At 41.4% G+C, this 26,525-nt stretch overlaps 3 protein-coding genes across 3 annotated transcripts; 2 read left to right on the forward strand and 1 right to left on the reverse strand.

The window, feature by feature from the left end:
- The first annotated feature begins 6,556 nt into the window (after positions 1-6,556).
- LOC127229927 (zinc finger protein 809) lies at positions 6,557-10,521 on the forward strand. The gene is made up of 2 exons (XM_051195027.1): positions 6,557-6,752; positions 10,255-10,521. Exons 1-2 carry the CDS (start codon positions 6,590-6,592, stop codon positions 10,353-10,355), a joined length of 264 nt encoding a protein of 87 aa, XP_051050984.1. The 5' UTR covers positions 6,557-6,589; the 3' UTR covers positions 10,356-10,521.
- A 1,962-nt stretch (positions 10,522-12,483) lies between these two features.
- LOC127229926 (glutathione S-transferase A4-like) lies at positions 12,484-13,090 on the reverse strand. Its single transcript, XM_051195026.1, is given in 2 exon segments — positions 12,484-12,747; positions 12,750-13,090. Coding segments are annotated over 2 exon segments (477 nt in total). The 5' UTR covers positions 13,087-13,090; the 3' UTR covers positions 12,484-12,607.
- An 880-nt stretch (positions 13,091-13,970) lies between these two features.
- On the forward strand, positions 13,971-25,915 carry LOC127229925 (zinc finger protein 25-like). Its single transcript, XM_051195025.1, has 2 exons — positions 13,971-14,657; positions 25,494-25,915. The coding sequence occupies exons 1-2, from the start codon at positions 14,060-14,062 to the stop codon at positions 25,568-25,570; spliced, it is 675 nt and encodes a 224-aa protein (XP_051050982.1). The 5' UTR covers positions 13,971-14,059; the 3' UTR covers positions 25,571-25,915.
- The last annotated feature ends 610 nt before the right edge of the window (positions 25,916-26,525 follow it).

A 26,525-nucleotide genomic window follows, 5' to 3' on the forward strand; every position in this document is an offset into this window, starting at 1 on the left:
ATAGGTTTCCAAAGGCCAGTTCAAGTGCCAGGAACAGATCCTGATCCCACTCTACGAGCTCCACAAACAGACCAAGCTGCATAACTGACACACACATGCAGAGGGCTGCCCCATTCAGGCTCCCTAGTTGTTGGTCCAGAGTCTGTGAGCTCCCACAAGCTCAGGTCAGCTGTTTCTGTGGGTTCCCCTGTTATGACTGTCATACATACGCGTGCACGTGCACACACACACACACACACACACACACACACACACACACACACACACACACACCTGCTTTTACAATCCCTCCCCACTCTATTTAGCAGGACTCCTGGAGCTTGGCCCAGTGCTTGCTTGGCTGTGGATCTCTGCATCTGCCCCTCTCAGTTACTAGATGAAGGTTCTCTGGTGACATTTAGGACAGTCACCAATCTGATTATAGAAGGCCAGTTCAGGCACCCTCTCCACTGACTTCTTGGAGTCTTATCTGGGGTCATCCTGTGGATTCCTTTGGGTTTCCCTGGCACCAGGTTTCTTCCTAACCCTAAAATGCTCCCCCATCAAGATATATCTTTCATTGTTCTCCATGTCTATTCTGCCCCCAATCCACCCAACCCAGTCCCTCATGTTCTCACACACCCTGTGGTGATATATTATTTATGATTCATTAAAAGTTTGCCTGAGGATTCAGAAAGCAAAGTCATCCTGAAGCTATAGGTAGTGGAGTCACACACCTTTAATCCCAGGACTCAGAATTAAGAGGTAGGGGCATTGTTACCTATAGTTTCTTTCCTCTTACTCATCATAATAGTTTGTGTTCCACATCAAGTATTGTCCTGGGGTTCAGGAAGCTTTGTCTATTTGCTTATAGTCCCAAAGAGTGACAATGTTTGTCTCAGGGTTTTATTGCTGTGAAGAGACACCATGACCAAAGTAACTCTTATAAAGGAAAACATTTCACTGGGAATGGGTTAGAGTCCATTATCATCAGCATGATAGGGAATATGGCAGTGTGCAGGCAGACATGGTGCTGGAGAGTAGATGAGAGTTCTATACCTGGATCCATAGGCAGCAGGAAGACAGAGCCTCTACGCCAGCCTTGAGCATTTGAAACCTCAAAGAAAGCCCACCTTTAGTGACACACTTCCTCCAACAAGGCCACACCTCCAAATAGTGCCAATTCCTATGAGCCTATGAGGACCATTTTTATTTAAACCACCATAATATTTGTCTTACAAGAGTTTCTGTTGTTGTGAAGAGACACCTTGACTACAGCAACTCTTATGAAAGAAAACATTTAATTGGGGCTGGCTTACAGTTTCAGAGGTTTAATCCATTAGTGTCATGACATGTAGGCAGACATGGTTTTTGGAGAAGGAGCTGGGAGTTCTACATCTTAATCTGCAGGCAGCTGAAGGGGACTGCCACACTAGGTCTAGCTTGAGCATATGAGACTTCAAAGCCCAACTCCACAGTGATACACTTCCTCCCACAAGGCCACACCTCCTAATAGTACCACTGCTTATGGACCAGACATTCACATACATGAGTCTATGGGGCCCATTGCTATTCAAACCACAGCAACATTCCTGCTTAAAAATTTCCACATCATATCAGTAAATGCCATTGGCAGCAATGAGTTTTCTGAAATTATCCAGGACCTGAAAAGTACATGGACAATGTTGATGCACATCTGGGCCTTGATGGTTTGAAATCACAGGCATCATAAGGACTGACAGGAGAGCGTCAAGTGTGGAAATGTCCAAGCATTTCCTGTTCATTGTTTCCCTCATCTTCCATAAGTAGTCTCTGGAAGTGAGGCAGCATAGACTGAATTTCTGAATGGGACTGATGAGAATGAATATTTGTTGTACATGGATATAAATTTGGGGCTTTTGAAAGGGGAGGCAGCATATCCAAGTCAGTCAGTCTCCTTAGCCATGGAGTGGTAGCCCCTTGCTGAGAAGTGTCCAGGGGAGCCAGAGGATTTTTTTTTAAATGGTCCTCAGGTGGATTCAAGCATTGCATTACTGCAGTCCAGACTTCAAAGTAATTGACAGGGATTTTAATTTCTTTCTCAAGTGCTGCTTTTTACATTGACTCCTATATATTTCCAGTTTTCAATATCTATGGTTCCTTGTTTAGGGAACCAAGGATTAAATCTTACAGTTACTTGTACAAAATTATAGAGCTCTTGCTTTGAATGTTTTGTTCCATTACATTTTAACAAATATTTCAATAATTGTATAATATGCTTTGTCTAGGAGGACTGGGAAGACGCCATATTAATTCTATTCTCTCACTTTCAGTCCTGAACCCTTTGAGTAAGAGGCCCAGATTTCTGCCCTTAATTTCTATTTAAAGAAAAAAAATTTCTTACTGTCTTAGCCAGAGTTCTATTGCTGTGAAGAGATGCCATGACCATGGCAACACTTACAAAGGAAAGCATTTAATTGGTGGCTGGCTTACAGTTCAAGGTCTGGGACATTATGGTCATGGCAGAGAGCATGGCAGCACACAAGCAGACACGGTGCTGGAGAACTGGCTAAGAGTTCTCCATCTGCATCTACAGGCAGCAGGAAGAGAGACTGTGAGCTTGGAATGGGTTTTTGAAACCTCAGAGCCCACCCCTAGTGACACATTTCCTCCAACAAGGCTACACCTCCTAATCCTTTCAAGTAAGTAGTCCCTGGTGACCAAGTATTCAAATCCATGGGACTATGGGGACCATTCTCACTCAAACCACCACACTTGCCTTCTCCAAGGGTTGAGCCCCTCATATTGGGCACTAGTTGTGGGGGTTCCTGCAAATGCTATAGCTCCAGCGAGTAGAGGAACTATATGCAAGAGCTAAGAGGAAAATCTGGTTTAGTATGGCTTAGGTAGCCAGACTGATTAAAACTCAGACCCCAAACAGTTTATTTTTTTAAACATATTTAAACACAATACAGTTTTGGAAAGAAAAAAAAAAGTTTCCTCATGACATTTATCACACACGTAAGGCATGACTACATCAAAACTTTTTTGCAAAGTGCATAGGACCTCTTTCATGAGAATGGGTTTTATTGACTGAGAAATGATGTTCGGGAGTCTGTGGGGTTTGGGTGACACTTGGCCTTAAAGAATAGCAAAGATCACCAGGCTATAAACAAAATTCCACTCCCAAACTTCTGGGTGGAAAACATGTAAATTCCTTTTGTGGAAGAGAAAAGCCTGCATGTATAACATTCCTGGTTTCTCTAGTGATATCTGTGAGTACCAGGACTTTGTGCTCTTCTACAGAATGGAATTAATTTGTATGCAGCTGTCAAGGCCAGAAGATGACTCCAGAGCTTAAAAGCACTTACTGCTAGCCTGTGATGGCAGGGCACGCCTTTAATCTCAGCACAGTGAAGGCAGAGACAGGTACATCTCTGTGAGTTCCAGGCCAGCCTGGTCTACAGAATGAGTTCCAGGACAGCCAGGGTTTCTCAACCAACTAACCAAACAAACATGCAAAGCAAGCATGTACTGTTCTTGCAGAGGACTTGAGCTCCATTTCCAGCACTTACTCTTGGAGACTCACAGCTGCCTGTAACTTGTAGCTCCAAGAGATTCAAACCTTCTGACACCTCTTCTGGCATTGATGGGCCGCTGCACTTAAAAACACGAGCACACACACATGTGCATAATTACAAATAAAATCAATCTTTAAAACATACACAAAAATTACACTTCTTACTTCAGCAGGGACAAGAATTTATTTTGGAACCAAATATGAGTGATCATAATTTTGGAGTGCTGATTTACATTACCTCAAATTCCATGTTTCAATATGGTTAACAATTTCATGAAGCTTCTATAATAAAAATCAAAGTAATGCATGAAAGCAGTTGGAACACCTGGGTGGAGACATTGGGTAGTCAGTTCACAGCTGGGTGGGGAGTCTGCAAGTTTGAGTCTCCAACATCTTTGATACAATCCTTAGCCAGTGGTTGATAGAAGCTTGTGATCTGATACATTAATTAACCCGTAATTAACCAAGGCATCATGTGATAGTTACAAGGCTGTCAGGTAAGACACAGAGACTGGATATTGCGGGGGAGGGAGAGGAGTGAAGAATACCCAAGGTAATTTGTAATTGGACTATGAAACTGCACCATTCCAGACTTTCCACAATCCAAATTCAAGTTCTAATTAGTTTTTACAGAAGGCGTGGTGTAGCCTGGGAATGATAGCTCATGCCTTTAATCCCAGCATTTGTGAGGTAGAGGCAAATCAGTAATTGAATTGAAGGCCAAACTTGTCTACATAGCAAATTCTAGGCCAGCGAAGGCTACAAGAAGAGACCTTGACACAAAAAGAAAAAAAAAAAATGCTGAAAACACTACTAGCTGTTTTATCTCTGAGAATATCATATTTACATCATTTTTTACCTCTCCTTCCTCTCCCTTGGACTACTTCCATGTCTCCTCCACTCTCTCTAATTGATGACTACTTCTATAATTGTTAATGATATATCTCTCATAAACTTATATTGCTTGTGTGTGTGTGTGTGTGTGTGTGTGTGTGTGTGTGCGCGCGCTTTGTGTGCGTGTGCGTGCTCACATGCGTGCATGTGTTTAATGCTGAGCACTTGGGACTGGATAACTTACTGAGGGACTCATCTTGGAGAAAACTGAGTCTCCCTTGATGAGCAGCCATTCATTGCCTGTGGCTCTTTAGGAGTGGGACCTTGTGAAATTTCTCCCCTCCACATTGACATTTCAACTGATGCTGTCATTATGCAAGGGTATCACAGTGCACAGGTTTCATGGGTATAGCTCCCCCATCATGTCTAGAACACTCTAGTAGCAAATAACCTGGTCCTCTGGCTCTTGAAGTTTTTCCTTCCCCTTTTCTGTGATACATCCTGAACATTAGGAATAGGGTTGCATTTTAGATGTAGCAGTTGGGGCTGGGTACTCCCTGGTTACTTATTCTTTGCATTTGGCCAGTTGACTAAAGATTGAAGCAATGATACAGTCTAATGAGATGAATATGCATGGTTTACTAACACAACACAATTCAGATATATACTAATTGATCCTTGAGTACTGAAATGATGGTAGGAAAACATTTTTGTTTTTTGAAAACAGGTTTCTCTGTGTAGTCCTGGCTGTCCTGGAACTCAGTATGTAGAACAAGCTGGCCTTAAACTCGCAAAGATCCACCTGCAGTAGGAAAACATTTAAAGTTTGCTTTCCATAATTGAGCCATTCTGTTTTTGTGAACAGTACAATAAAACATGGCAGTTCATACAACTCCTCAGAGTCCATTTATGTGGAATGATGGATTAAGTGTATTACATGCCTTTTCCCTGTGTTTTTCTTCAGAGATCAAGGCGTGTGTTGCATGTATACTACCCCTGACGCAGTATTGGGGAGCGCTGCCCCAAACACATTGGAGTCATGGCATATTTGATGCTCAACTAATTTTTGGTTGTGTTTTCAGAAACTGTTTAAGTATTGCCAAACTTTTTTATTTGGCGGTACTTGGCCTCTACATTCTTATGTGACCCTATACGGAGTCATAATTCACATGTAAAGACGATTTCGTTATTCTGTGTGCTTTGACTACACACGTGTACATGCACCACTTTCATGCCTGGTGACTGAAGAGTTCAGAATAGGGTGTTGGATCACTTGGGCCAGATGCTACAGGTGGTTGTGGGCCACTGTATGAGTGCTGGGAACAAAACCAGGGTCCTCTGAAAGCAAAAGAAGTGCCCTTAACCTCCATGCCATCTCTTCAGCCCCAGTGACCCACTTCAACAGCAGTACCTAGTCTGCAATAGATGCTAGGAACAGATTCCACAGCCATGCAACTGGGGGGGGTGTAGATTTTATTACAATGCTGTGTCATCAGCCTGAAAATTTGTATTTTAATTGAGGTTCTTGCTTTCACAGTTTGATACTATTTTTATAGGGCTGGAGTTACACATCTCTTGCTCTTGCTCTTTATAAAACAATCATTACACACATATATTACTTGGATTTCCATTTTAAGTGCATGGAAAGTCTACAATCCTATTTTTTTTGAATTACCATACTGACACAGAAGATATTTGTATTGATTTTTCTTTCTCCCAAAATAGACTGTGTTTTCTATTTTTTTTTTTTTTTAAATGGGCAATGTGATAGTCATCTGGGAAAGGAACCTTGATTGGGAAAATGCCTCCATCAGGTTGTTCTGGAGGCAAGCCTGTGGTGCATTTTTTTGACTGATAATTGGTGTAGGAAGGTCCAGTCCATTGTGGGTTGAGCCACTGCTGGGCAGGTGGTCAGGCTGCATAAGAAAAAGCAAACTGAGCAAGTCATAGAGGCCAGTAACCAGAGCTCTCTGCTTCAGTTCCTGTCATGTGTCCCAGCCTTGGCTTCCCTTGATGGTGAACTGTCACTTGTAAGCCAAACAGACTCTTTCCTTTCCTTCCCAGATTGTTTTTTTTTTTTTTTTTAGCCAGTTTGTTGTTGTTGTTTTGTTTTCTTACAGCAATAGAGAAGCTAATTGAGCTGCACCTTCTGTAAGATGCTGTTTAAGTGTACGTCACAGTGAAGACTGGGGTGTCAGTTTCTGTTCCCAAGGCTTAATGGTGCCTGGGTTAAAGAGAAATGTGTCATTACAGGAATCGGTGTCATTTGAGGACGTAGCTGTGGACTTCACGAGGCGGGAGTGGCAGGACCTGGATGCTGCTCAGAGGACCCTCTACAGGGATGTGATGCTGGAGACCTACAGCAGCCTGGTGTTTGTGGGTGAGTCTAGCCCTCTGTAAGTCTGCTAGCAACTCTCGTCTGCAGGTTGATAAGTAAGAGAATATGGCTAACTGTTGGTAGTAACTGATAGACATTTTAGGAGACACACTCCTGTGTATATTTATGTAGGACAGTGTGTCTTTGCGATACTCTTACAGATGTGTGACGATCAGATGATGGTAGTTGGTGAGTCTGTCAGCTTGGATAATCTTTGTTTGTAGTTCATTTAGAGTTTCTCTGACAGCTATTATCAACGAGCCAGCTATAAATTCACTGCTGTACAACTGAACATTACAAGTTTCTCATTCCTTCCAAATGCACCCCAGTGGCTAGACACATCCTTTTTTTGTGTGTCTTTGTCCTGTATCTTTTCCACACTTTAATAACCAGTACTTTACAGCTTTGAGTAAATTATAGCTTACAAGAATGATGGGAACATGCCAGGTTGTTTCTGTCACATTTTATTTGTATCGTCTGACACTGCTACCCTCTCCTCTGAGCTTTTTTCTGTCTTCTTACTCCATGCTGGTTGTGTGGCTGGGAGACTGGTTCCTGGCATTCTCTTCTCCTGCTCTCCCTCCTCCTTCCTCTGTCCTCCTCAGCTTGGATTTCTCCTATTCATTCTCTCTGCCCACATGCCCCCCCATCCCTCTCCTGCCTAGCTGTTGGCCATTCAGTTCTTTATTAGCTCTATCAGGTGTTTAGACAGGCAAAGTAACACAGTTTTACAGAGTTAAACGAGTGCAACCTAAAAGTATGTAACACATCTTTGCATCATTAAACAAATATTCCACAGCATAAATGAATGTAACACATCTGAAACTAACACTTCCCTCTTTTATCTAAACAAAAATGAAAACTTTTAACTTTAACATAGTAAAACTATACACAACAACACAGTGATCAAGTAAGAATCACATTTACAATATTCAGTCCATTTGTAATTAGCAAATTCAGAGAAATACTATATTATCTATCTTACCTTAGTGATTCAAAAGTTTTATCCCTAATTTGCTTTTCTATCATAACTAAGGGACAATTAAATCTTACTATTTAGTCTTTAACTCAATCAAAGACTGACTCCTGGACAGTAACACAAAATTCCTATGCCCTTTGGGGCACCCATCTTTGGTTTACAGGCCTAAAACATCTGGCAGACTCTTCTGTGAAGCAGGGATCTCGAAGGACTGTCCTGCCTTGTCTTGGCAGTGTTCAGTAGTCACTTTCTGTTTGTTCAGTGTACACAGCACACTGCCAGCAGTAGTCAATGTTCAATAGTCACTTTCTGTTTGTTCAGTGTACACAGCACACTGCCAGAAGTAGTCAAGGCACGAGCAGCCACATTGAAAGCAACCTCCAAATGGAGCGTCTTCTATCCATCATCCTTTTATGAAGAACTCGTGCTCCCAGGAACAGATGTGTCTCATTTTCACGAAAAATCTTTGGTTATTAAACATCTTAGCTTCTGTATTCTGTAGGTCTTTGAAGTGTTTGAAAATCTGTCTAAAATATACCTGTTTAACCTTGAAAATACCTAATGTGACTACAAGATTGACTGTCATACATTAATTACTAACCTCATTTCTTTATATTTTGCATTTTTAAATGAACTGCATAAGTACAATACCCCAAGCAAAAGTAGAAAACTACATACAGTATAACAAAAATAACTTTAAATTTGTATCAAGATACCAAAATCCATGCCAATATAAAATATTAATAGTTGTTTTTTATCCTATATTCCACTAAATGATAAATATCTATAACCTACCAAATAGCCAAAAACCACTCACACCCCAACTCTTGGGAATGTGGGTGTCGTTTTCTCTAGACTTCTTCCTGCTGTCTGTGGGCAAAGGCATCTTTAGGGAACCTGGGAAAATTGAGACAATGGTCAAGTCCTGGGAAGACCAGCTGTCACCTTTGTTGATAGATATCACCTGTCAAGGTTCAGGAGGTCTCCCCCAATCAAACCTGATCCTATTAACCCTGACGGAATCCACAGCTTCACATTTCCTGTGGAAATAAAAGCAATGGATTTTTTTGAGTTCCATTTTAAAGCTAAGGTATTCTTAAACTATGTAGGGTGGTTTATTTTAGCAGTCCAGTTCACAATCCCGTGTCTGTCAGCAGCTGCTATTCATTTACCAGCATTCAAAAAATTCAAGGTCAATACAGCAACATACCTGATGTGTTTCCCGTCCGTCTCTACGTGGCTTATTCTCTTTTATTACTTTATCTCTTTAAAGACTACTATATTATTTTTAACCTATTTTTTTCTATAACCTATTTTTTTCTGTAACCTATATACATTTTTTAAACACACTAACTTGTTTAGAAGGTTTTTTTTTTTCCCTGTTTGAATCTGTCTTTGCTGCATATCTCTAGTCTGTTTTGACCACATGAGCCTTTAAACTGCTAAGCATAGCAGCTAGGACCTCTACCACCACCTTGGTGGCTGGCCCCACCCACTTCTTGGGTCATGAAAGCCAAGCCTAAAGCTCATAGCCTTGTTGGAGGTATGTGACTGGGAACTACATTCATTCACCCAGCTCTGGAATGCCCTGCATTGTGGTAGGATTTTTTAAGTTTTGTTTCTCCTTCACATACAAAAGGCCATTCAAGTGTTCCGTTGTGTGGCAGAGACTCTTAAAGGAGCAGTATCTATTTTCTTTTTTCAGCTTTCTCAGGCCCCACATGGAAATACGGGCCCATGCTGCAAACACCAAAATGTAGTTGGTTTTGTTACTCTTTACTCCTTGGGGTCCCACCACCCAGCTCCCAAGTACATCACACATGGAAGCTTATTCTTAGTTATGAATGCCTGACTGCAGCTTGACTTGTTTCTAGCCAACTTTTCTTGACTTAAATTATCCTATCTCCCTTTGGTCTTGGGCTTTTATCGTCCTCTATTCCTGTATACCTCTTCTCTCCTTACTGTGTGTCCGGATAACTGGTCCCTGGCACCCCCTATCCTTCTCTCATCCCTCCCTCTTCTGTCCTCCCCAGCCTGGATCTCTCCTCCTCTTTATTCTCTCTGCCTGCCAGCCTCGCCTGTCCTTTCTCCTGCCTAGCTATTGGTCATTCAGTTCTTTATTAGACCAATAACTTGTTTTAGACAGGCACAGTACCACAACTTCACACAATTAAGCAAATGCAACATAAAAGAACACAACACATCTTTGCATCATTAAACAAATATTCTACAGTATAAACAAATGTAACACATCTTAAATAATATACCACAACAAAGTTACCCTTTCAACTTCATCTTTTTGTCTCTTCTTGTCATCTGCTTATTAAATTTTTTAAAATTATGTTGCATAATTTATTGTGTATTAATGCCACTTGAGGGTAATATTCCAGACAGTGAAGAACATGAGTGTGAAGCTAACAAATTCAAACGCACCCATCATAGCCCAAATCAAAAATGGGGTTGAGGTCTTTCTTCAGTGGTCTTGGTAGAACTTTCTCACCATTTCTATATGATCCCCATTTACAGGGCACTGCACAACCAAACCTGAGTTAATCTTCAAGTTGGAGCAGGGATTTGGGCCTTGGAGTAAAGCAGAAGCCTCAATCTGGAATGTTCGAGGTCTGTGAATGTATACTGGGCAAAGGAGGTAAACCAGAAGAGAGATGGCTGGGGTTGGCCACAGCCCTGAAAACAGCTGGTCATATGATCCAGGCACATGGCTTTTGCAGTCCTTAGAGAGGTCTCCCTATCAAGCCACCTTGCTAGTTCTGTTGATATAATTACCCCATATATACATGGTTTGTTTGATTGGTTGGTTGGTTTTCCACAACAGGGTTTCACTGTTTAATAGCCCTAGCTGTCCTGGATCTTACTTTGTAGACCAGGCTAACAGAGTTCTCCCTGCTTCTGCCTCCCCCAGTGCTGGGATTAAAGGCAAGCACCACCACTGATTGGTAAAACAGAAACACACACACACACACACACACACACACACACAGACCCCCCCCCCGCAAAGTAGATTTTTATTACATGTTTGTTTACGTATTCATTCAACACTTGCATTTTGTTCACCTGATAAGCAGTGGTTCTGACTGTTGAATCAAGCAGTGTGGTTTTCTCTATAATAGCAGACTGGTTTTGGAGAAGAAATTGGTTGTGTTTAGCCACACAGACATCCTACATCCTGTATGCTAGGAAACTGAAAAGAAATCTTCACAATTCAGAGAGGCTGTGGACACTGACATTAGAGGGTTGTTTTTTTGGTTTTGTTTTTTTTCTTTCTTTCTTTTTTCTCCGAGACAGGGTTTCTCCGTGGCTTTGGAAGCTGACCTGGCTGGAACTAGCTCTTGTAGACCAGGCTGGCCATGAATTCACACGGATCCACCTGTCTCTGCCTCCCAAATGCTGGGATTAAAGGTGTGCGCCCCCCCCCCCCCAGCCTGACTGTTTTCTTTTTTACAGGAGCAGGCATGGAACCTGAAAGTGCAGATGCACTGAGAAAAATGCTCAAGATGTGTAAGGCCTGGCAAGTGTCACGGTGGATAACTGAGTGTGATATACAGAATCATCCTTAATTGTTCTTCCAGTTTATCCATTAGGGTCGCTTGCCAGACTGCTCCCCACCCCCCCCCCCGGGTTCTCTTATCTCTGCTTTCGTTCTCAGCCTAGAATCACCAATGTTTAATCTAGCCTGCCTGGATTGTGGGGATCTGAACTCCAGTTTTCATGAATTTGTGGCCAGCACTTACTAAGTCACTGAGCCACCTTCTCAGCCAGAGTCATACTGATTTATTTAAGAATAAATTGTCAGCCAGGTGGTGGTGGCGCACACCTTTAAGCCCAGCACTCGGGAAGTAGAAGCAGATGGATCTCTGAATTCCAGGAGTTCCAGGACAGCCAGGGCTACACAGAAAGACCCTGTCTCAAAACAAATAAACAAAAGAATAAATTGTCACAGCTAATATTGTCATACAATTTACACGAGAAAACTAAGACACTATGTGTTTAAATTAATAAATAATATGATTGTTTGTGGGTAATGATTTTTTTATGTTATTTTAGGTCTTAAAAAAGCACGTGTCCCGATTGAGACCATCCAGGAAAAGGAAGAAAGACATTGGTGTGACATGAAAACCACCAGTAGCAGCATATCAAATGAAGAGATGGCTGAAGTAAGTGAAACTTTTAATGTGGACTCAGACTACTTGTTATCTGAACATGAAGAGTGGAATTGTTTGGGGAGATTTCCTTTTAATTTTTCTCATACTGAGTCCTATACCCAATGATGAAACTGAGAAACTTCTCCCATATTCTATACATCTTAGTCCCTGTAGTAAGATAAAAGAGCATCCTGCCATTTTCAATATATTCAATTAGGCTCTTTCTATACAAAGGTAATATTCAACAAAGGAAGTTCACAGTCAAGAGACCTAATTATCTCAGGGAATTTTTTGAATCCTTTGTTAAATACCACTTATTGCTCGAAACACAGTTAATTTAAGGACACAGCGTGAACATATCTTAGTCCTGCCGCCGTTATCGTTCCTTCTTAAGGCACGGTTCTGTTTTCCTAATATGGTGCTTTATGAGTACCAACAAAACCTGTTCCACAGTAATGGTTTGCATCCTTCCCTTTCTCTAAATCTGGAATGTGATTGATTCCCTGCATGGCATCTTATTTCTTTTTCTTTTCTTTTCTTTTCTTTTTTTTTTAGTTTTTCATTATATTTAATTGGCATGTGTCTCTGATGGCAGAGTGGTTTTGTTTTTCAAAAACTCCTGGGATCTATCTATACCTTGTTTCTGGAATGTTCTGTAGCTGGCCTATGGTGACACTGTAATTGGATACTTGATGTATCCATCTTAAGACCTGAGGCCACTAGAACTTCAGGACATTCCTGACCACCTCAACATAGTGGCTGTCTGGGGGTGGCTTCCTCTGACTCCCAGGCTGAAGGAACTTCTTAATTGTAGGAATGATGCTGATTCTTGCCTTAAATGCCTGCAGCAGAGGGAAGTCAGCACAGGGGCGCTGAGTTCCTCCACCATCAAAATGGCTTCTAACAGCTGTATGTCTGCCCAGCTGAGCTGGTTGCCAACAAGAAAAGCCTCCCCATGGTCTTTTAAAATCTTTTCAAAGACAGGAAAGTAACAGGTCTTAGCTCTCACCACTATTAAAGCATAGCTCTCCTCCTTTTCCTTAGGGGGTTTAAATGGAGCCTGGGCGATCATTAGCATCAGGTCCAGGGTGCCCTCAGTATACATGTCAATCCTGAGTCTCTCCTTCAGGTCCTTCCCATACAAGTTGTACTTGACAGCAAGGTAGCTAAGGATGGCTCTGGACTGTGTCAGCGGCATTCCTTTATTTCTATTGTATAAAATACAACTCATGAAGCACAACACTGTAAGGGTAGTTTAGTACTGGGTAAATTTAGTCTACTTTTGAGGTCAAGCCCTAGTCTACCTGACTGGTGCCCATTCGGCACTCTTCTCCATTCTGGCCACTAAGTCACGCATGGAGTTAGGATGAAAAGAACACAGACTTTAGGTTTTTAAGTGGCCATATTTAAATTGCCAGTCAGAGGTTGCCTGCCCAGGATACTACTTCCCACAACTTACAGAAAGTTACATTTGGCATGTCAAAGAAAAAAACAATCTCACAGCAGCAGCCACTTTAAACAAAAGATGACAGCCACATGAACTCATGCAGAATATTTTAAATATTCCTGTTGAGCAAAATGGTTTAACTGACTTCTCCTCAACGATGATGCTCCACAGTATCCTGTACACATCCTTTGGAAATGTAAAGGTCCTGGAGCAGTGACTTCCATGTGGGACTTCATGAAAGATATTTTGGTTTCAGTGAATTACACATTAACTGCCAGATTGCATTTATTTAACGGATCTGTCTACAGAGTGTAGTAGCTTCGTTCTTTAGAGTTGCAGGATTTATAGAGAAAAAAAATTACTGCAACTCATTGGATGAAAAAAAATCAGCAAATAATAAATTACACAGATGAGAAATGCTATAAATATACAGTTCATGAGGTTACATGTGGAAAAAAAAACCCCACACCTTACAAACATTAGGGCGCCATGTTAGGACATAACAATAGTCATGTTATTCATGTTCAATGAATAAAAGAAATTCTTCTTTCTTAAGGCACAACTAAAGGTTCAATGGAAAATTCAGCAAGGAGAGAAATCCAGTTCATGGATGGAAACATATTATCAAAGGCCACAACACAAGAAGAATCACACGTGTGGAAAACACTGTCGGGACTGCTGTGAAGTTGTCCTTGATAAGTCAACACTCACTGAACACCAGGGAATGGAAAATAAAGAGAAGACCTATGAGTGCAAACAATGCAAGAAGGGCTTCTACCACAAGTCACATCTCTTTCGACACCAGAGAACTCACACAGGAGAGAAGCCCTACGGGTGTGAAGACTGCCCAAAAGCTTTCTACCACAAGTGCCATCTCATCCAACACCAGAGAACTCACACAGGAGAGAAGCCCTATGGGTGTGAAGAATGCAAGAAAACCTTCCGCCGCAAGTGGCTTCTAACTTTACATCAGAGAACTCATACAGGAGAGAAGCCTTATGGATGTAAAGAATGTAAGAAAGCTTTCTTTTACAAGTCCCATCTCACTCGCCATCAGAGAACCCATACGGGTGAGAAGCCCTATGAATGTAATGAATGTAAGAAAGCTTTTTGGCAGAAATCAAACCTTACTGCACACCAGAGAATTCATACGGGTGAGAAGCCCTATGAATGTAAAGTGTGCAAGAATGCTTTCTACAACAAGTCAAACCTCACTTTACATCAGCGAACTCACACAGGTGAGAAGCCCTATCAGTGTAAAGAATGCCTGAAAGCTTTCTACAGCAAGTCAAAACTCAGTCGACACCAGGCAACTCATACAGGTAAGGTCCTTATTAGTATAAACAATGCAGAAAAGCTTCTCCATGGAAGTTGTTTCTCTCTCAAAATCAGTTTTCATTCAAGTGAGAAACCGTAAGAGTATAAGGAACATATGGAATGTTTGTAGTTTCAGTCAGAGCCCTTTGTACCTCACTGAACTCAGGCAGGTAAAGTCTGGGTACATAAAGAATACATGAAATGTTTCTTCTCTACCTCTGGCCTCTCTCTACATGAATGCTTCATATGAGAAACCCTAGGTAATGCATGGAACCTACTATATACTGTTAGTCCTCACTGGAATCAGAGAATGCATGCTGGTAAGGCTGATGAATGTAAAGAATGTTTGAAAATGTTCTTCCACAGGTCAGGTCTTAACTCTAGGGAACACATGCTGGTACAACATAACCAGGACTATACAAATATAGGAAGGATTTCTACCCAAATGGCTTCTTTCTGCATAAGCAGCTCATACATGTGAAATGTCATATGAATTTAAGGACTATAAGAAAGGTTGTATAATTAGTGAAGCCTCAGTTGACTTCAAGATATACAAGGAGTCTAGTAACCCTATAAGTTTGATGACTGTGAGAAGGTTTTCTAACATGAAACACTGTCACAGTCATTAAAAATTCATACAGTTAGTAAAAACCAGAAAATGCCCAGAAGAAGAATTTGGACTTCAAACTATGAGAGTATACATAGAGTATATACAGATGTGAGAGTAAATGTATAGCAGATAATTTACCCAGTTCATACATGGTTACTTGCTTTTCACCTTATGCTGTTTTGAGTGCTGTTTTACAAGTTCACTGCAGAGTAGGACTCTTAAAGCTAGTCTGAGCATCAGCGCACAGGGCTGTGATTCAGAATTCCGTGGTCTGTGGTTGATGAGAAGTCTCCAGTTCCCAGACGGTGGGTGGGGTCTTACATTCCAGGAAATGGATATGTGAACTTTGGAATTTTGTGAGGTGGGGAGGACAGGCCCTTTATTTAATGTCCATGTACCAACTTATTGTATCACTGTTAGTTTCCAGTAGCTTGTAGACCATAGCCCTTGTCCTGTATGTAAAATCAGCTATGAGGATGGAGAAAATTACAGCTGTATATGAGTATGACCTGTACAGTATCTGGTCTAAATTCTAACAGATGTGTCTAATCTGTTACTCATCTGTCAGCATAAAATAATAAAAGTGATAAAGTACAGGTTCCCAATGTGAAAAAATGTGCTTCAGACTTACCTAACTACACCAGAATTCATATTAGTTATTCTATAAACATAAACATTTTAGAATAGGCATTCAGCATCACATATGTTAGCAAGCATCAAATCACTTATTAAAATGAAGAGTCATGGCCATCGAGTTGGCTCATCAAGTAAAGGTGCTTGCTGTCAAGACTGACAACTTAAACTCATCCCGGATGCATGTGACAGGAGATAAGCAGCTCATATAAGTTGCTTTTTAACCTCTTCATGCATACCGTAGTGTATGCATGTTCACACACCTATGCACACACTACATAAATCAAAATGAAAAAAGTAAAGAAAACACATTGGAAATGATCACATTTATTTAGCTGGGCATGTACTCAGTTAAAGTTTACTTACTAAGTTTGTGTTATTTGTCTCTTTTATATTAAAATTTCCATGCCAGTGATGCCCAGTGTGGTTAAGGCATTTGCTACCAAGGCTGAGCACCTGGGTTCAATCCTCAGGACCCATCTGGTATACAGAAAGAACTACTCCTCCATGTGTACAGTACAGTATGGCCAGGCATGTAGCACACATTGGCAAACACTATGTAAATTTTAAAAAAAAATTTAAGTTTCCTACATGTCACTTTTTGTTGTTGAACATTTATGTATTATACTCAATTGTAGATATAAGCAAACATGCAAGATGTTGCACCAAATTTAGAAAGTATCATTGGGAAATTTCAGTCCCCTACCCCCAAAAATATCCACCACTGGTAGTGGTACATGCCTTTAGTTCTAGCACTCAGGAGGCTGAGGCAGGCAGATCTCTCAGTTCAAGGCCAGCCTGGTCTACAAAGTGAGTTCCAAGACAGCCAGAGCTACACAGAGAAACCCTGTCTCAAAAAATCAACAACAACAACCAAAAAAATGTAGTGGTTTATTTTTAATTAAGGTATCTATTTAAAGCTCCACTGTTTTTTGGAACTTATATTGTAGTCAAAACTATTCTAATATTCGTGTTCCTCTTCCTCTGTTGAGACCCGCCAGTGCCCATTGCTCATGCAATTCAAGATTAAATGAAACCGGGAACTCAAAGCTAAGCTGCTTAAGGTGCCTTCACTGACATTCTGTGGTGCTTTTATCCTGGATAGCTCAGAGTTCAAAGCAGGAAGAGAGAAACAGTAAAACAAACAAACAAACAATAAAACAACAACAAAAAAAAAAGATAGCATTTCTCCGATGTGCTCTGGTCTCTTGGCCAAATGAGGGCTGTTTGTTTAATGCCCTTTAGTGGTCTAAGTTACATTGCTAAAGTGTTGGGAGTGTCTTGTCCAAGTCAGGGCAGGCAGACCCACTCCTCCCAGGAGAGCAAACAAGCCTGAAAATCTTATTATTTTTGGCCTGCATGTCACCCCTTTCCTGTGAACTCGTTAAGAGCAGTATAAAGTTTGTGTTGATAAGTAAGATGACATGTGGAGTTTGTGAAGCGTTGAAAATGAAGGTTAACTTAAACCAAAGCTGTAATATTTGTCATTGCTCCCTGAAAGGAAAGGAGCCAAGGGAACCAGTGAGGCCAGCTTCACCACTTTTAATCTCTCTAAAGTTGATCCAACTGTTGTGATTCCAAGTGAGAATCACCTATAATACTGAAACACATACCAGGAGACGTTCACAACCAATATCTTTTAGCAGTAAATCTCCAGTGGCAGCTCAGGTTTTGTAAAACTGCTGTTCAGAGTTCCCACATTTTTACATTTAATTCTCCAAAGGTAGTAGCCACGACATTGACAGTTTTGCTGAAGGTACAAACTAGTTGGGAGATTTCATGCTGAAGGCGCTATCAGTCCCAGTGCTAGAAGCAGAGAAGCTCCAACTGCAATCTGCTTTATCCTTGATAACTGCAGTCTGCTGTTGCAAGTTGTTGGCAAACTTCTAGTAGCTCTGGGTGTGTTATCTAGAAAGGGCAAGAGTGCAGGACTTCTGCTTGTAGAACAATATCCCAAGAGACTGGCTAGCAATGCCTCAAAGGCTAGTTGATTGCATAAACAGGCCCTTGTAGAAGGCAAAGCTTTACCTAAAAGTAAAGACATATCTCTTTCCACAGTATAGTTATTATCAGTACACTCAGTACATAATGAGGAACCCATATCAAAAACACAATGGGTGAGGCTGGGTTAAATGTCATAACCGAATCACCCTGTGTAGTGACCTTGTCATATATGCCTGGAAATGAAATCGCCGACACACTCAAAACCACGTTTCTCATGATGTCAGCTGTCATTCATGTTTATACTATACAAGGGAGTTGTCAACCATCTGTCTCTATTAAGGGTTCATTTGTCATTCACCTGGTGACATTAACATAGTCATCATAGCTTGCTGACAATCCAACCAGATTCTTTAAAGTAGATGATGAACAGATTGTCCTTCCTGAACACAAAATGAGGTTTTGTTCATGGTATCTATAGCCAGTTTGACCCAAGAATGTTGATTAGCTGTAAGTGGATCCAAGTAAGTCTACTTTTACAGTTACATTAGCATGAAAAGCATCAGATTGTTCTCCATAAGTTTTGTACAAGTATAATTTCCTATGTATTGGATAGATTTGTTAGCAGTTATTGAGCCAGAAAATAATATCAAAGACTTAGGGCTGTTTTCACTTTGCCTAATAATAACCACTTCTAAAAGTGTTGATGGAACTGTAAAATATCGAGACTCAGTCACAGAATTAAGTGGGGAGGAAGCATACTTTAGCAGTATCTGTACAGCATACAGCTCACTTTGCTGTGTTGAGGAAAAGGCAGTTTGTAAAATCCCTGTGAATGGTCCAGCTCAGGCTGCCCTTCTGTGACTGGTACCCTCAGTGAAGCAGGTAGAAGCTCCCTCGAGTGGGTGAAGCGTGAAAGACTTTGGGAACTATCCAAACAGTGGGTTTAAAAAGGAGAAACAGTTTTCTTTAGGCTTAACTTTGAAAACATATACAGGGAACTATAAAGAGGGAGATACAAATTAGTCTTTTTTGCTAATCTTGTCTCTGTAATTGAATTACGTTTGTATTTAACATGACTATAAACAATTCTGGGCCCATTCAAGACACTTGATGATGTTTGAAGTGACATTAATTTTTATATTTGAATGATCTGTCTTAAAAATTAAAAATGAATTAGTAACTCTTGTAAGACTAGGATTTTATAAATTATGGTAGTTTATCCTTGTTAAGATTTTGAGCCTTAAAAACTACTGGAATCAGGCTTTTTCATCAGACCATCAGCTCTCCAATAAGGACACAGAGACTTGTTATTAATTATAAAAGATTGGCCAATAGCTTAGGCTTGTTTCTAACTAGCTCTTGGAACTTAAATCAACCCACTTCTATTAATTTACATGCTGTCACATGGCTCGTAGCTTGTTACTTCCTCTCCTACATGTCATGCTTCCTCCAAGTCTAGCTGGCTTCTTCCCAGCATTCTCTCTTTCCAAAAAGTCCTGTCTAGCTATTGGCCATTTAGCTTTTTATTAAACCAATCATAGTGACACATCTTTACACAAAGGAATATCCACAACAAATTGGCAATTTTGAGTTGATGCTCCTTTAGTACCAAATAAACATAAGCCATAAATAAGGTCTTTTTGAAAGTCCTTTTTTACCAGAAATACACCCTCAAGCCAGTTGAGGTACCACATGACTTTAATCCCAGCCTGGGGAAGCAGAGGCACATGGATTTCTGGGAGTTTGAGGTTAGCCTGATTCACAACATGAGATCCAAGATAGTCAAGTGACATAATAGAGAGACATTGTCTCAAATAAATGAATGAATGAATAAATAAATAAATAAATAAATAAATAAATAAATAAATCAGCAAGGTGTGGTTGTGTATACCTCTAATCCAAGCACTTAGGAGGCAGAGGCAGGCAGACAGGTGAGTACCAGGACAGCCAGGGCTACACAGAGAACCCGTGTGTGTGTGTGTGTTTACATATATATTTCTCTCTCATACCTTTTTATTGTTTATTTTTATAAATTTTTTGTTTGGAGTTTTACAAAAACTTTTTCTGCTTAGAATTTTACAGCTTTTTAATCTCCACTCCCTCTTAGGGTCTTATAAAGCCTGAGAGGTGGGACACTTTCATTTTCGCCATAGCTTAAGAGATAATGATGACCTTGAATGGACCCTTCATTTCTATAGTCCTATTTCTGGATCCTTCACCATGAAGTCCTGAAATGAAGGAATTCAGCAGGTTTAAACAAGTCTTGGTGTTTTAGTTAGGATTAGGTGAAGACACACCATGATTATGGCAACTCTTTTATTATTATTTTTATTTTTAAAATAATCTTGTTTTACATACCAATCTCAGTTCCTTCCCCGATTCTTTTCTCCCGCTAACCCCGCCCCACTCCCCCTCCACTCCTCAGAGTGGTGAGACCTCCCATGGGCGCTCATCAGAGTCTGTCATATCACTTGAGGCAGGACCAAGCCCCACCCCCTCCACGCCTATCTAGGCTGAGAAAGTGTCTCTCCATAGGGAATGGCCTCCAAAAACCCAGTCCATGCACTACTGGATAAATACTGATTCCACTGCTAGTGACCCACAAACTGCCCAAGCCACCCACCTGTCACACACATTCAGGGAGTCTAGTTTGGTTTTATGCAGGTTACCCAGCTGTCAGTCTGGAGTCAGTGAACTCCCATTTGCTTGGGTCAGCTATTTCTGTGGGTTTCCCCAGCACAGTCTGACCCCTTTGCTCTCTACAACTGAACTTTAGGAGACTGGCCCAATGCTTAGCTGTGGATCTCAGCATCTGCTTCCATCAGTTACTGCATGAAGGTTCTATGACGTTACTTAAGGCAGTCATTGATCTGATTACAGGGGAAGGGCAGTTAAGGTACCCTCTCCACTATTGCTTAGATTCTGATCTGTGATCATGCTTGTGGATCCCTGGGGATTTCCCTAGGGCCAGATTTCTCGATAACCCCATAATGGTTCCCTCTGTCAAGGTGCCTCTTTCTTTGCTCTTCCTCTCTGTCCTTCCCAACTCGACCTTCCCTATCCCTCATGTTCTCCTCCTCCCTCCCCCTTCCCCCCCCATACCTACCACTCTCCCCTCACCCCCACACTCCCAGTTAGCTCAAGAGATCTTGTCTATTTCCTCTTCTTAGGGAGGGGGAGGTATCCATGTATATCTCTTTCAGGGTCCTCCTTGTCACCTGGTTTCTCTGGGGTTGTAGATTGTACTCTGGGTATCTTTTGCTTTATGTTTAATATCTACTTATGAGTGAGTACATACTGTGTTTGTCTTTCTGTGTCTGGGTTACCTCACTCAGGATGGTTTTTTTTTCTAGTTCTGTCCATTTCATTTGCCTTTGAATTTCAATATGTCATTTTTTAAAACCACTGAGTAATGTTCCATTGTGTAAATATACTGCATTTTCTTTATCCATTCTTTGGTTGAGGGTCATCTAGGTTGTTTTCAGGTTCTGGCTATTACAAATAAAGTTGCTATGAACATAGTTGAGCAAATGTCCTGTGTTATGAGCATCCTTTGGGTGTATACCCATGAGTGGTATTGCTGGGTCTTGAGGTACTTAGATAATTGATTCCCAATTTTCTGAGAAAATGGATTATGGTAACTCTTATAAAGGAAAACATTTAATTGAGGTAGCAACTTACAGTTCAGAGGTTCAGTCCATTATCATCATGCATGGCAGGAGCATGGTAGCATGCAAGCAGACATGGTGCTGGCTACATCTTTGATCAGAAGGCAACAGGAAATGGACTGAGACTCTAGGCAGTATTCTGAGCATAGGAAACCTCAAAGCCTGTCCCCACAGGGACACACTTCCTCCAATAAGTTCATACCCACTCCTACAAAGCCACACCTCCTAATAGTGCCACTCCCTCTGTGATTATGGGGATCAGTTACATTCAAACTACTGCACCTGGCCAGCTTGCCCCAGTCATGGGGGAGAGTTGCTCTGTTTCAGCTGTCCCTTTCAACAATCCCATCATACATGGAGATATGGGTCTGTAAGAGGAGATGGTTTGCTTTAAATCCCTAAGTATCGTATAGGGACTACATCCCTAGTCTGCTCATGTTCCCTCTTAGGAAAATTATCACCAACTCTAGGTCTTAACGGGTTAGAAGTCACCAGGGCTGCAGGCGATGAGGTTAGGTGTGCCTCTAAAACCTCCTCACTTTTGAGCTAACCAAGTCCTGGGCTAATGCGGGAGCACGGGGATGCAGAGGAGCATCAAGCAGAGACCTTTTTGTCTTCAAATCATCAAAAGTCAAAAGACAGCAAAGGAGGCAGAGCTTAAGGCAGGGCTCATGTGCATCTTCTCATTTCCTGTCCTGTCCCATGGTGTCTCCTTGTACAGGAGTCATTTGCAATGGCTGTATGCTGCAGCCCAGAGATTACAAAATCGGACATTTAATGGGCTCATTTCTCCCTGCCCATGAGCCTGTTTAAAACAACACAAATATCTTTCTAATGCTTTCTGGACAATGTTCCCTGTGCTGGCAGCCAACAATAGTATTTGTCTATATAGTGAAGGTCACAGAAATCTTGTTTTTGTACTTTTGATGAAAAAGAAACTTGCCTGGCAGTGGTGCTGTACACATTTAATCCCAGCACTCAGAAGGCAGAGGCAGATGGATCTCTGAGTTCTTCAAGGCCAGCCTGGTTTACAGAGAAACCCTGACTTGATGGGGGATGTCCTTCTGTATGATGTTCCTCTTATTGGTTGATGAATAAATGCTTATTGGCGAGAAGCCAGGCAGGAAGATAGGCAGGGCTACCAGACTAGGATAATTCTGGGAAGAGGGAAGGCAGGGAGCAGTCACAAGGGGGAGAGACACCATGTAGCTGCCAAAGGAGTAACAGTTGCCAAAGGAGTAACATACCAGAGCATTACAGGTAAGCCACACCCTCGTGGCAATACATAGTTTAGTAGAAATAGGTTAATAATTAAGAGAGGGCTAACCACTAAAAAGCTTAGCCATCAGCCAAACAGTTTGTAATTAATACAAGTATGTGTGTTTATTTGGGACTAAACAGCTGCGGGACCAGGCAGGACAGAAACTTTGCCATCACTGTCTAATAAAAAAGAGAAAAGAAAAGAAAGAAATTCAAAGTAATAATATTGATGCTAGAAAAAACATACTAATAGATGTGCTTAGAAGACAATAAGTAATACAAGTAGAATTTAGCTAAGGGAAAACTGCCTCCCAATTACTCTGAAGATTAGTGTGCTAACTAGGCATGTTGGGAATAAGGGGGCTTTAGGATGTTAGGATGTGAATTTTATTTAGCAGGGCTGACCAGCCATTAGACTCCATTCTCATGACAAAAGAAACAGCATTGACTTAAAACCAGCCATTAGACTCTGATTACCTTTCCCAAAGACATACATTTAAAGGGCAATTCTTGGGGGGCAGTGTAGGGTCACAGCTGTCATTAAGTTGGGGTCTGTTTTTAAGTCTCCTGTTCTCTTATCAAAAAAGCATAATTCTTTCAGTTAGGCAAGATGACCCTTAGTAACAACTATTCCAAAATACTTTAAAAAAAAAAAAAAAAACATTGGTAAGCTTAAAATATTTCTGGCAATATAGAAGATTTATGCTGTGCAAATCTCCTGTCTCTGTTTAGATTCAAGTGACCTGGGGCCAGGAACCAAAATTGTGGAATATGTAATTATAAAGTGTATGTACACAAGTAAATTCTTTTGTTCATGTCCAACTCTCCTTGGGTATTAGTCTAGCCAGACAAACACTATTAAAGAGCTTTTCTTTAATTAACCTCTAATGTAGAGCGACTCCTCCTCAATGGGGATGCATATTATTTCTGTAACACTTTAGCCTGTGATGTTGTTATCGTTGTGAGCAATGAGTTTTTGCTTTTAGTTTGACATGTGGGTATCCTGGATCCTAGAGTATGCTCTATGTAAGATTAAAAAACCACATACCTCTCTGGTGTTCCTCAGTAGAGTCCATATGCATCTGTCATAGCCCTGTTTCAGGGACCACGAATTGATGTCCATCAGTGACTGGTTACAGACAACTGAAGTTGAATTTGAGATTCAACAGAACCAAGGGGCCTCAAGGCTATGCTGCTCAAGACCAGCTTAACTGACATGCTTATCTCGGAGTCAAAGCATGGACAGAAAACACTGATAAACTCGCTTAGTATTTCTCATCACTATCGCCAGATGGAAGCTGCTTGCATATTGTCCTCAAAAAACACTAAACTGCATTGCTCAGGAAGGGAGGACACACCTTTCTTGCAGCATTCCTTGGACAGGCAGAGGCATTGCTGAGTGAGGTAAACAAAATTTTATAGTAAGAGAGTTCAACAGCAGGGTATTGTCAGAAAGCCTATTATATGCAGGCTACACCCCTCCATCTTGCTGAATGCTAAGACTGTAGGCATGTGGCACAAGCCTGTCAGCCATTAATTAATAGGTGAACACTGAGTAAAACATTCAAATTTTCATACATGAGCAATTTGTGAGCGAACATATCAGTTTGTGTAAACTGAGTGCTTTCAGGTGGAATTGCCATTATGGCATGGAAATTAAGGAATTCATCTATGTGACTGAGGAACATTCTCAGGGTGGCCTTTTTTGCTGGGACACACCATGCATAATGTTCTTTTCTCTGATGGTACAACGTGTAAAAGGAGTCATGTATGCTCAAGGAACCTGAAAAGTCGGCTACTCCTAGTAGGATGGGGTACCAACAGTGCAGACTGCTTGGGTGCTATGATGAACTTTCAGAAACCAAAGCATAGAGATTATTCTCCTAGCTTGAAGTCTGCCAACAACCTGTACAGCCAAATAGCTCCTGGAGAACCATGCTGGCTTAATGAGTTAAATGAAGTAGTTGCTGGCATCCGTGCTGCTGTACCATCATGTCTCTTATGACGGAGCAATTGATGAAAGCAGTTAGGTCTTTAACTGTTGGACTTTACAAGACTTTCATAGTATCCCCCTGATTGCCCGAGATCAAATGCATTTGTTTGGATCGGATAATGGTGAGCCTTCAGGGATCCTGTCTACACTGTGTTAAAAGATTTCTTTATGTATTGCTCACCATTGAATGTCTTAAGAAATATTTTAAAAGAACTAGAAGTACAATTAAGATGAAAATTGAGGCATTTGAATTAAAAGGCACACATTTTAAGACTTAACGTGGCTGGATAAAATGTTCAGTACCAGAACTATGGTGAGGAAGGCCCCAGAGCCTTCCCAAACGCAAAGGCTCTTGTCCCTGCTATAATGTATACACCAGAGCCATATGGTAAAACCCGGTTGCTGAAGATGACACGTGCTTGGGTTGCAGGACACAACTGTGATGGAGCTGGATAGTTAGTTCCCCAAGGCTCCATGCTGGCTGCTTGGCTTTGTGTCAGGCAAGATGCCTGCTAGTGCCAAGGTGGCATGACTACGGTGAATACAACCAACAACTTCCTGATTGGATTTTAGGCCTACTCCACAGGAAGGAATTCGTGTCTGCTACTGTAAGCCAGGGGAAAGCCCGTGGGTGAGGAGTCCCAGCCCTCATTGGGCAAACAACCGCTATTGTTTTTTGAGTGGGTGTGACCTTATCAAACTGTCTCCTGCATATTTGTGCTTATGCCCATAGGTCACTGCTTCTGTCAACTACAGTCTGCCATGGGAGGAATCTTCCTCTTTACAGTGGTGTGCCACAAAGCCACCTGAACTCCTGAGACTAAGTGACTATTGTGACATTCGATCCAATGCTCAATCACAGATGGAGGAAAATAATCAGACATCTATGCCATCCATCTAAACCTCAGGGAATGTTCTGGAAGAGGTGGCTTGAAAGAATGTAAGAGATGTAGGAAAGTTGGAGTGTTTTGTATCTTTATCCTCTGAATTGAAACATTTCCATCCCGGAGGGAGGTGCATTAGTACACAGGAAGTAAACTCACAAGTGTCAAGAAGTCCCTGAAACTTATAAGATTCACCAGGTCCCTTTCTCCCGAGGTGACATAGGCAGTATCAAACACTAAGGAGAGGAGGCTGAGCAGCTGAGATGTCTGGAGGACAGGTAACTTAGAGAAATTAGGGGCTGTAGCTTTTGTGAGTTATCCCCCATGCTGATGTGGTCATGGCAGTGGCACATCTGCCTTTGACTTGTCCATTCTCATTTAAGTCACTCATCCCTCAGGTTTCTATAAGTTATCTAGGTAATCTCATTTGTTCATGAAACTTTGCTCCGTCATTGGTGCCCTGCCTAGGGTGACTGGATGTTTATTTTGTGTCTTCCCAGGAAAAGCCACAAACAGCATGCGAAGATGAACCTGCTTAACCTGAACCTGAAATGCATCAGAATCTGTCCACAGTCTGGAGAAGGTCTCAGCACCCTGCTGATGGCATCCGTTGGCAGAGATGTGTTGGTATACATCTTAGTTAGGGTTACTACATGATAGTGGACACACAGACATGGAGCTGGAGCTGAGAGTCCTACATCTTGATTGGCAGGCAACAGGAAGTGTACTGAGACACTGGCTGTGGCTGGGGCATATATGAGACCACCCCACAGTGACACACTTCTTCCAACAAGGCCATACCTACTCCAGCAAAGCCACACCCCGATAGTGCCACTCACCCTGAGCTTATGGGGGCCAATTACATACAAACTACCACAATA

Source organism: Phodopus roborovskii, unplaced genomic scaffold (assembly GCF_943737965.1).
Source record: "Phodopus roborovskii unplaced genomic scaffold, PHOROB, whole genome shotgun sequence".
Taxonomy (NCBI): Eukaryota; Metazoa; Chordata; class Mammalia; order Rodentia; family Cricetidae; genus Phodopus; species Phodopus roborovskii.